This window comes from Lissotriton helveticus, chromosome 12 (assembly GCF_964261635.1).
Source record: "Lissotriton helveticus chromosome 12, aLisHel1.1, whole genome shotgun sequence".
In the NCBI taxonomy this organism is placed as follows: domain Eukaryota; kingdom Metazoa; phylum Chordata; class Amphibia; order Caudata; family Salamandridae; genus Lissotriton; species Lissotriton helveticus.
Window position 1 is genome coordinate 77,121,358 of NC_136073.1, and position 12,225 is coordinate 77,133,582.

General features: G+C 43.9%; 1 protein-coding gene across 8 annotated transcripts in view; it reads left to right on the plus strand.

The window, feature by feature from the left end:
* Positions 1-12,225, plus strand: part of CHD3 (chromodomain helicase DNA binding protein 3) — a 1,139,027-nt gene that overhangs the window by 189,873 nt on the left and 936,929 nt on the right. For all 8 annotated transcript variants that reach the window (XM_078670235.1, XM_078670239.1, XM_078670240.1 and 5 more), the window contains exon 5: positions 10,730-10,953. In XM_078670235.1, the coding sequence (XP_078526361.1) occupies positions 10,730-10,953 (224 nt within the window). The remainder of the gene's footprint in view (positions 1-10,729; positions 10,954-12,225) is intronic.

Here is a 12,225-nt window from a genome sequence, read left to right on the forward strand (position 1 = left end):
TTTGACTCCAAAACACTGTTTGCATCTTTCATTAAGGTGGTACTTGAAAATGTGCAAAGGATGAGATGATGGCTAACTCGCTGAGGTCCATAACTTCAAAATTCTAAAAGGATATTTATTAGATGTAGGATTATTTTTCACTTTAAACTTTAAAAATTCATAAGTCTGGTTCTACTTATTGGATTTTTGTCAATTAGGAGTCAAAGAATTTATAACAATTTACTCTATTCTTCTAAATTGGTAAGAAGTTTTTCTTGTGTTGTGTTTTAACTTTATTACCGCTTAAGTGCTGCATAAATACTTTACACATTGCCTCTAAGGTAAGCCTGATTACTTTTGTGCCAACCTATCAGATGGTTAAGCCCAGGTTAATTTAGTGACTTTTTGTAGATCAACCCCTACAAGAACTGTGGCTGTTGCTTGGGTAGGGTTTCACATCCTTAGTCAACAACCGAATTTCTCACATTAGTCTTAACAAGAATTCAAATCTTTTAACTCCAAGCAGAGTTTTGCAGGGAAGCAAACTTTTGCCATAAGTGTATCTGCCAGAAGAGTCAGTATCTGCTGTAAGCACAAATATCCTGGCAAATGTAGCAATCTTAACTTTACAATGAAAAATTCAGCAAAACTCCCTTCTGGAAACTCAACTCCTATCCTTACTACCAAAGGAAAAAAATGTCACTCTAGTGGGAACCCCCCTGGCTACCTCAAAATTTCAGAAATTGTCTTCAGAATGTCATGGTGAGTCTGGCTCAGTTTTACAAGGCATGCATCATGTCAATAGACTAACACCTTTAATCTTCCAAGATGCCTACTTTCATATTCAGATCAAGAAAGAGTACCAGATGTAAATCTTGTTTTACCATTGGAGGCCAGCTGTATCATTACAGTACCTCCCATTCAGCTTATTCCGATAGCGACTTCTAACTGCAGATTCCTCACCTTTTAATTCGAACCCAGGCTTCAGACTGGATCCAGAAACTTTTCAACAATACCGCTGCATGCCGGTGGGTGGTGCCATGTGGTTCCAACTCTGAACCTTTTCCGCTCTGGAAGTAACATCCTTACCCTATGTAAGCGTCACTCCTGAGCACTGAAGTCAAGTCCTACTTTCTGTGCCACCAGATGTGAAACCAGAGCGACCTCTTATCTCTTTGAGACCCTTACCTCTTCCAAACTTTTCAGTGTGCAAGGCAAATGTCGCCTCCCAAAACAACAACTTTTAAATTCTGTATGGACTGTCACAAACAAATGTTTGTGACAGATCCTGATCAGATCTGCCTGTGGTCGAGTTACAACTTTAAGGCCTGCAGTGATTGCACATCGATGAACCCAAAGGTCTTACATGGCAAAACTTTACACTGCCAATCACCGAAATACTCTGTGATGAGACTGGTCAAAGACAAAAGTTCAATCCTGGTAGCGTTCAAGATTCAGAAGTCACAGGAGTCATTCCAGAGGTCAGTCTTTGTCTTGCTCAAAGTTGTCAGGTAATTCAAAGAAAAAGCAAATGAAATCTAAGTGGACTTTGCCCCTTGCTGCCACTCGTTTTCTCCCCAGAAGGTGCGAGGCAGTACCATACACCTTGATCTCGTTCCTGAAGTCAGTTAACGTCAGAGCCTATCCTGCAACTTGTTCCTGCACAACCCGAATTTCCAGGGCCGTCCGTCACTTTAAAACCGATCAAAGTGTACTGCAAGGCCATGCTCCAACTCATTGGATCCTACCTGACTCCCTCTGGCATGCCTTTGGTTCCATCTGGAATACCATCTAAGGCTTCGCCCTTGACTCATTCGACGCTGGAAGACCAGGTACCAATTAGACTTTCTGACTCTGAGTCATCGCCGGTTCTAAAGAGCCCACACCTGCCAGTTGTCAAGGTACCACTTCCCCCACTCGACCAGCCGCCTCCTCAATGGAGAATACATACCCTGCATTCTGGAATGGAATACAAGTTGGGTGATGAGATTGGCCAGCCAATTGATATGATGACCTACAAGAAGCTAGTGGCCTTGATACCTCTTCCAAGTTGGAGCTCCTCTCACCCCTGACCCTGCAACTAAAGAGAGGGCTTCTTACACTATGGTGATCCACCGGGCGGCCAAAGTCCTTGACCTCCCGCTCCCCACTTTTAAGGTCAACCAATGTCCTGACAGAAGTCCTCCAGCTGGGGCAAACATGCACTGAGCCCCCCTTGCCTTTCAGTGAGACACTTACGGATACCTTGTTGGGGGCCAAAGCAAGGTTTGGCCTATGCACCCAAGTCAGCTGCCAGATAGCAAGATTCCACCTCCCTGCACTGGGTGACCCTGTGTTTTTATCTCAGCAACCCTTGCCTGAAAGCTTGGTGGTGCAGGCATCTAGAAGCAGGACAACCCTAAAAATATTTACAACTACGCCCGCCCCCACAGGGAGTCAAAACTGGGGATAACATTTGGGAAGGGAGTCTTCTCATCTACCAACTTGGCTCTTAAGTCATCGAACGCAGCTGCCTCCTGTGGTGGTATTTTCACTCCCTTTAGTATCCAGTGGTCCGGTCCAAACCCTTTCAGGTCTTCATGAAGATTTCCAACCGGTCCTCGCCCAGGCTATGCAGTACAGTTGTGATGCCGCCACGTTCACAAATTATTGTGGCTTGGACACCACTAATTCCATCGGGTGGGCCACTGGCACTAGCATAGCCGTTCGCCTCTGCCCTTGGCTGCGGTCAACTTACTTTTCATGTAATTTCCAGTCTTCTCCTATGGACATGCCTGTTGACAGGAGTTGCCTGTTTGGGGACAAGGCAGATTGCACTCCAAAGCATTTCAAGGGAAGTTGGTCCTTGGCTCGCTCCCTGGGCTTATCTGCCCCACCTTGCCTACGCATGAACCCTATTGTTTCTTTTGCAGCTTTGGCAGACACATCCGATGCTATCAACCAATCCAAACTCAACAAGGTGCCCAGAGCCTCTGCAGTGAAGGTCAACGGCCTGTCTGGTCCACTGCCCCTTCTGCAGCCCCAACTGCCAAACCCTTTTGGTGTGCCCTTAGTGGAGCCTCCCAGTGGGAGAAAGGATCTGATGTTTCTTAGTGGGCCATAACACCAAACAGATGGGTCCTGCAAATTATGTTGAGGGGTTGAGGGGATATGCCCAACCCTTCCTTTCCACACCACCACACCTTCCACTGATCCCTCCAATGACTGACGGAGGACCATCTGTCCGCTTTGTAGCAGGAAGTGCAAGCCCTTTGGCCAACTGAGCTAATGAGTGGATGACGACACCAGAAGTAGGCTGTGTGTTATTTCTACTACTTTCTGGTGCCAAAGAAGTATTGAGGCTTCATCACATTTTTGACCTGCACCCTCTCAATGCCTTCCCCCGAAAGGAAAATTTCAAGATGCTCCCGCCAGCCCTGGTCTTGTCTGCCCTCGACATTGGAGAGTGAATGATGGTATTGGACCTACAGAAAGCTTATTTCCATATACCTGTGCTGCAGACTCATCTGCACTACATGCATTTTGTGGTGGAACAGGAGCATTTTCAGTTTGCTATGCTCTCCTTTGGTCTCACCAGTACTCCTCAGGTGTTCACAGAAGTGATCGCGGTGGTAGCAGCACACCTTTGGAGGTCGAGGGTCCCAGACTTCCCCTGCCTCGACGACTGGCTGTTGAAGGGGGCTCACCGCCGGCAGTCGCTGACCACCTCCAGATCACTGCGAACCTGCTGTAATCTGTGGGGTTTATTTATTTATCTAGAAACTTATATAGCGCACAGCTACCCCCAATGGGGGTGTCCCGGCGCTACGGACGGTAGGCTTGGAAAACAGCCAGGTTTTTAAATTGCGTTGAAATAGGCATTCCGATTCTGTCATACGAAGGGACAGTGGCAAGCTGTTCCATGATTGAGCAGTGATAACTGTGAAAGCTCTGCCCCCCGTTCTGGAATAACGAAATCGGGGAGTACGTAAGAGGCAAAGATGATTTGATCTAAGTGATCGGTTGGACTGAGCATGCTTGAGTCTAGCTCTGAGATAGGCAGGCCCCTGACCCTGCATTGCTGTAAATGCCAGAACCAGGGATTTGAATGGAATGCGGCTAGTCACGGGCAGCCAGTGTAACTTTTTCAAATGATGAGAATTGAGTGATGATAAGGGATGTTACATATCATCCTTGCTGCCGCATTCTGTACAATCTGCAGAAGTTTGACCAGATAGGCTGGCGCTCCAACATACAGGCTGTTTGTATAATCCAGTGTGGTGTTATAAGGGCGTAAATAATGGTCCTACGTGCGTCCACGGGAAGAAAAGGGATAATTTTACGGATCATGCGAAGCTTAACAAAACACGCAGAGGTGACCTTTTTTATTTGAGCCTTGCATGACAATTCGTTGTCACACTCTAAGTGTGCTGAAGGCACACCTCACTCCTTCTCAGATGCTTCCTTTCTTCAGAATCATTTGGGCAGGGTTCAGTTTGTGCCTTTCTACCATCAAGGAGAGTCCAGGACATTCTCTCTTCCCGATCTTTCAGCCTCTGTCTGGATTTTGGTGTGGGCAACTCTGAGGGTACGGGGACTGGAAGTCTCCAGCATTCCTCTGGTCAAGCACCCCATGTGGCATTTGAGGTCCCTGCAGTGAGATCTGTAGTCTCAGTGGGCCCAACATCAAGGGACCACTCTGATCACATCCAGATCTCGGAGGAGACTGTGAAAGATCTGCAATGGTGATTACTGGAATGCGATTGTGTCAGTTGCAGACCCCTCTCTGTACACCACCCAGAGTGGACAGTGGTGAATGATATGTGCCTTCTGGCTTGGTGCAGATAATTGGGAAAGGTGGTGATTAAGGCCTCTGGCAGTGAGTACGTCCATCAAGGGGAGGCTGGTATGGGTGCTTATGGACAATACTATCTCCATGTGGTACTGTTACAAACAGGGGGGGTAGGACCATGGGCACTGTTCCGGGATGCCCTCCGCCTCTGGAAATGGGTGGACCACTAGGGAATTTTACTGGCTGGTCACCGCCTGGCAGGATTGTTGAATGCTAGGGTGAACGAGCTTAGCCGTTGGCGCCTAGTGTATCATGAGTGGCACTTTGATGCAGAGGTGCTGTACGATCTCTTCCGCGAATGGAGAGAACCATGTCTCGATTTGTTCCCCACCACTGAGAATGCTCGATCTCAGCACTGCTGTGAGTTGGAGTTCCCAAGAAGTCTCTCACTCAGAGACTCGTCCTCCTTGAGTGGATCTCTTGACTTTGTTATGCCTTTCCACTGATACCACTCCTGCCCCGAGTTCTCAAGAAGATCAGGAACGGCCAGGCCCAAGTCAGGATAGTGGCTACAGATTGGGCACAGAGAGTAAGGTATGCAGAACTCCTAGGGATTCATTTCTGTTTTCTGATTGCACTGCCATCTGGGAGGATCTGCTGTTGTAGCAACAGGGCAGGGTTGAGCAACCACCTTCATGCTTGGATTTGAGCTTCACAGCTGAACACTTTCCTCTGGAGGTGGTTGATGTAATCTTGGCAGCCAGGCATCCCTCGACAAAAACTGTATGAGCCTGTCTTTGGGACATATTTGTAGCTTGGTGCGGTACTCAGCAGATAGATCGCCTCAAAGCAAAGTTATCTGACTTTTATTTTGTTTCCTTTGTCCTAGCCTGACAAGGCTTTGCTCTGGGCACAATTAAAAGGGTACTTTTTGTCTCTTTTGGCCCTTTTTCAGTTGCTGGAGCAGTCCTCATTTTTCTGAGCCTACAGTTCTTATGCATTTTTGAAAGGTTTACAACATATGTTTATTCCCTCGTCCTTTGTCACTCCACAGGGGGACCTTAATTTGATCCTGACATATCTGATGTGCACTCCCTTTGAGCTACTTCATAGGTGTCCTTTGTGAATTCTCACCCAGCTTCAGGCTCTTCATCCCAACCTACCATATGCCACCTTTCTCCCAGACAAGCTGGTTTGTGGAGACTGGCTTCCTTCTGCCTAAGGTTGTGACAACCGTTCAAAGTCAATCAAAAAATGTCCTGACCAGCCTTATATGTTCCGCTTCACCCCCTAAGGAGGAGGAGAAACTCCACCATTTGACCCAAAGAGAGCTCTAAGCTTTATATTGATCATACCAAGGAACACTGAGTGAATGATCATCTTTTTGAGGGGTTCTCTGGAGCAGGAAAAGGCAAGGTTGTGCAGAAGAGAATCATCTCCCGCTGGATTATGCTTTGCATTAAGATCAGGTTTGCACTGGCTAAAAAGTAACCTCTAGAAAGACTGCTTGCTCATTCTTTCAAAGCGAAAGGTGCTACTTTACGTTGGCATGCGGAGTCCCTGTCCTGAACATTTACCAGACTGCTACTTGGGTGTCTCTCCATACGTTCACAAAGCACTATTGTCTGGGCAGTCAGATTCTGCAAGAGGAGCATTTTGCCCACCAGTCCTGCAGAACTTTCTGGTTTGAGTTCATTCATGTAAGTACTGCTTTGGTATATAGTCAAAAGGTAAGGAACCTGTACCTAGAAGTCTCTATGAGAAAAAAACAAGATACTTACCTTCAGTGATGCTCTTTCTGGTGAGACTCTATCCCCAGATTCCTCACCGACCCTCCCATCATCCCCCTTCTGAGATTGGGTTCCATCCATTAATAAGATCTCAAGTCCAGGAATCTGCACACAAGTCACAACCAATTTCCTATTGGGGTTCTGCTTCTGGGGCGTATTGAGCACAACTGACAGCATGCAGGAATGGCAGTTATATATGCTCCTCACATCATTTCCCGAGCTGAATAGTGTGTGAAGCCACATGCCGGTAGACAGAGGTACTGCTTAAAATTTGCCGGATCCAGTCTGACGCCCAGGGAATATTCAAAAGATGAGGAATCAGAGAGAGCATTGGCAAAGGTAGTTAACTTGGTCAATTAGTCTCCTACGCTGTTTGCAAAAGTCATCTCTGTAGTGATGCCCCCCTCTGACCCCATTCACCCACAGGGAGTCTCTCACCTTGGCTGCTTTCGATACAGATTTAGGCTCTGGAATTTTTTTACACACCTACAGTTGTTTTTCATATATATCAAAAGGTCCCTCCTAGTTCCATGTGACAGCCTGTTTCTGCTTGACATCTCACTGAGAACGCTGTATCCTCTATTTGAGAGTGTAAACATTAAAATAAACAACTTCCCACTTTGGGTTGAGGGCGTCTGAGGCATGGTGGTGTGAGAGGAGTACACATCCATGTACTGAATCTCACCCATCTGAAAATTAGAGCTATGTGGCTCAACCTGGCTCTTCATTGGTGGCAACTGTAGGAACCAAAGAAAAATCTTAACTCAAGTAACATTTTTAAAGATGAAAACCTTTCTGAAGTCATCTCTTTTAACCAACTGATCATGTAAATAAGGATGAGAACTGACTGAACATGTTCACTGCCTGAAGTAAACACACACAGATTATGTCCAGCCTAGGGAATAAAGTTCCACATGAATCACCTGGATCTGAAAGCTGTCTTCCTAGCATGGAAGTTATTCTTTCCCTTCTACAGGGGAAGGTTGTCCAAGTCCTCACACACAACAGCACAGCCATGCTCCACTTGAATAAACCATGAGAAAAAAGTTTCATTACGTGTCAAATTACTTACTTGTGTTTTGCATTTAAGTTTCTTAAGGGGACTGTAACATGTTTTTTATGAATGCCAGATATTTTTGTTATTGCCTTATGAGATATTTTGATTCTTGAAACTAAGGCAGCATGGCAGCAACATCCTGGCTGTCGACATTTGCAACACCCAACTGGTGATCCAACTTCCCATCAGGGTCTCAACTTCATCATTGCCTTTTTAATGCAGCAATCATTTGCATTGATGGTATATTGTATCTATCTATCTATCTATCTATCTATCTATCTATCTATCTATCTTATCTATCTATCTTATCTATCTACATATATCTGTAGGTGGTATTTCTTTAGCCCAAACCTAGTCAAAATCGCAGTAGAGCAGTGTACATGGTTAGGACAATCATAAAATAAATGAGTAAGAGGTGAAAAAGCTGGGTTGTAGATGGGTAATGCATTGTTTTTTTTTTTTTTTTTTTTTTTTAATCCTCATATTGCGAAAATTCTATGTATATGGAAAATTTGGTTTCTACCTCTGGGAATATTTTCCGTACCGTCACCGCCCGTTTCTCACTTGCCATATGATGTTCCTTCTCCTTGTTTTCTCAGAGGAGACCCCTTTACCATTACATATCCACAGGTCTGTAGGCGAGGGAGGAGGGAGCTAGCCACCTTGGCTACTCTTATGAGTATCATACTCATAGTCCAGACTGTGTATTCGCTTAATCATAGGACAGAATGTTATATCTTTTTTTTTTTTTTTTTTTTTTTGGATTTACGTGTTTTTCCATAATTTCCCAATAATTAAACCTTTTACTCCTATGACCCCTTCTATCCAGTTTATTTGTATTAATGACCGAATTCATCCATTCCCCATGTGAGGGGGCTGTTGGAACAATCCACTTAATGCATATCTCTCTTCTTGCTATTACCATTAATACAAAAAGTAGCTTTCTTTCCATTACTGTCAGCCCTATTTGATCAGTTGTGTTGTCAATCCCAAAAAGAATAAGAAGTTCACTTACTTTTAGATGTTTTCTGAATATCTGATTTAGAGTCTTACCACTACTAAATGGCTCAACATTGATCTCTTGGGAAGAAATTAATAAAATCACTAATGGGACAATATCCAAATTTAAATATTATCAGTTGAACAGCTGGGCAAGAACAATACCATCACAGGATAAAGACAACAAAAATTTGGAAAAAGAAATGACAAAAACATTACCCATAAAAAAGGAGGTAGCAAAATGGTACTGGACATTTCTAGCAGAAGAAAGCTACCAAATAGCAGAACAAACGTGGGGAAAAGATTTGGAAACGGAAGATCTAGAGAATCTTTGGGAAGAGTCAGTAGAGAAATGCTGGTCAACAATAAAATCTGTAAGACTGAAAAGAAATCACTTGTACACCCTGCATAGAGCTTATTGGACCCCGAAAAGACTCTCAAAATTTAAAAATGCAGGAATTAAGAAATGCCCGAAGTGTGGAGAGGAAAGGGCAGATGATATCCACATGTTCTGGAGATGCCCAAGGATCAGAATATTCTGGGGTAATGCATTGTTATGTAGAGTTCTTTAAAGAGATGAGTCTGAAACTCTTTCCTACATTTGAGCAGCCTTGGTGTGGTCTTGATAGTACAGGAATATTGTTCCAGATCCTAGGTGCATCGATGGAAAAGCCTGCTATCTTGTTTTTTCTGGTCTACAAATCTGATACAGACTCTCACATGAGCAGGTGAAACAGGCTGTGCAGCTTTGGTTATGGGCTGAACTTGGGCATGAAAGGCAGGATTCAAATTACCCCTACAGAAGGCCCATGTTCTGTCTCCCTTTTCCATGACCCTCCCCCTTTTTTGCTTCAACAGGGTGTTTGCTATGTTTGGTACGCCACCGTTGCTTCCTCTTATGTTTTTTTAGAGAGGTTTCCCCTGTACCTCCATTTTCTCCTCCAGCTGCTTTCAAACTGGGCTGTTCAGTATAGTTTAAAGTGCTGTGAGGGTAAATGCAGTCAAGGGACTTATCCGCAGAGTGTCTTTGCTGAAGAAATGACTGCATACTCAAGCGAGCCACATGATCAGAACCTGCATTAAGAATGCAGACAAGAAGATCTGTGCTTTAGGCACTAACATGGAAGTATTGAATACTGCCGCTTTATTAGGAAGATGTGACTGTTTTCTGTGGTAAATATTGCAGAGATTTGCTGAAGACTTCTTTAGAGGCATGAGGACTGAGGGTGGTCAACAAGGAAATGCTTGTTTCAAGCAAATATTGTTACACAAATAATATCATGGTGTCTCCTCATGGTGTCTTCAGGCATTCCTCGCCATGCTTCACACTCAGGGGATAAAGCCAAATGATTAGCAGACAATCCTGACTTTTCTCACATGTATGTTGTGATGCACACGTTAAAGATAGAAACTGTCACCTTCAAAGCAATGATGCCTGAGAGGAAGAAAGAATATCCCTGATCCAACCACCCTTCTGAATAACAGTATCATGGTCAGTGTTTTCATCAACTGCACCGTAGTAGGCATTTTAACATGATCTGTAGCTGAGGTCTCAGTCATACCAGAGAAAACAGTCATGCCACAAAGACCATCAGCTTCAGCATGGAAGACCTCCGAAATATTGAGGCAATGGCCATTGTATGTCACTTTCACCATTACCCACTCTAGTATGAGAGTATGTTCAATTACTCAGAGCAGTAAAAAAATAGTAAAAAATAATGGGTATTATATTTTGTGAGCCTAACTCTGAGGTCCAGAACTTTGTCTTCCAACAACATTTTCTACAAGCTCCAAGCAATTCAATTTAGGTAGCTATTATAGGAGATATGCTGATTGTCCTGAATATGTATTTGAGCTAAAACCAAAGAGGCCAGGAACCAAGGTTGAAACAGTTTCTATTTCTTTCTCTGTTAAAATTGGGTACATCAAGGTGAATTGAAAGAGAGACCTAATAATGTATGTTTGGTCTCTACAAACTCTTTATTTTCATTCTAATTTTGAAATGTATTTGGCTTTTATTGTTTAAATTGTATTTTATTTGCATTGTTTTAACATTAGAGAAGACATACCGATAATAATCCATTGTTAGTGTTTTGCTTATCTATTAGATACATGTCGTTTTTATGCCAACAGGCCGCTAATTGCCAAAAAGAACCCAAAAATCCCAATGTCCAAAATGATGACCATCCTAGGCGCCAAGTGGAGAGAATTCAGTGCCAACAATCCTTTGAAAGGCTCTGCGGCTGCAGTTGCTGCAGCTGTAGCTGAACAGGTTGAGGCCACAGTAGCATCAATCACCATCGCAGCAGAGTCTCAACCAGCTCCCATCCGCAAAGCCAAAACCAAAGAAGGAAAAGGTGAGTCCTGGCACCTGTGGTACAAAGCAAGAGCAGAACTGATGCTTTAGAGGATTTCTCTGCTGTTCCTTTTGCTGGGGTTGATTGTTAGTGACCAAAATACCATTCCTTGAATGAATGAATGAAGTAATGAATGAATGTTCTTCTTTCCTTACTTGCCACGTGGTTGGAATGCTTGCAATATAGGGAGGACTGGAAAAAAACGTTTGCAAAAGATGACATCTCTTTAAAGATCTTTCAAATGCACGTAGCATGACCATCCCTTCCTAGTGCATCACCCTCACCTACCACACATGTATAAGCTCCAGTGCTAAATATCTGTCTCTTAATCATGTGAAGGACATGCTTGTCCTAATATGTCACCTGCTTTAGGCTTGGTCTCTCTCGCTTTGCTTCTCCCCATCCTGGAAGTGACATTTTCGGTTTACACAAATCGGATGGGCTAAAAAAAACAATGCAACAACCATTCCTCCAACCCATCCTCTTCTCCATCAAGATTTCTTAGAGAGCAAGACTTATTTTCACTAGAAATCCCTACAAGGGTATCTGCTCAAAAGAAATTAATCTTGCCAGCAAGGACAAGTATAAAGTATGACGGTTTTGGGAAGTAGCTGGCTTCTTAAATGACCGCTCCCTCTTCTTATCTCTGTGGAGTTGCTTCCAATCAGGCTGTGTCTCGCCTGTTTTACTTAAGTGTGATTTTAGGACACCATGTTTAAAGTATTCTGGGAACTTGTTTTAAAGGTGGAAATTTTTGAAAATTACAAAATTGTCCCTAAGATCGGCTACACTTATTCCTATTGGTAGCACTTCATGTGCAATTGGTTATATCAGAATATTTCCTTAAAAAATAGCTATGTATGTGTAGCATGCATTGTTGTAGATACACATGCCCCTCATACTCCTGCCATAAAGTGTTAGATTCATATGTTTGAAACTAGTTTTTCCACAAAGAAGGTTTGAGTCACAAAACCTGTTGTACCTCTTCCCTTGGTTCACAGTGAACCAGTAAATGCGCCACCTCATATTGCCATCACATTGGAATGCCTGCTCTGGTACCAACTCATTACTCCTTTGATTCTTCAGGGCCAGCCCTTCAACATTCAAACTCTCAGACTTTGAGAACAACACTGCACCTCCAGGACCTGCCTAGAGAATTTTTCCACAACACAGCCTTGAAAAGGTTGACCAAAAAGTGGCCCTCAACCGAGGCAGTGCACTGCTCCTGTGAAAGTCATGCATCAAGCTCCTAGTCAATCCTAACTAGGCACT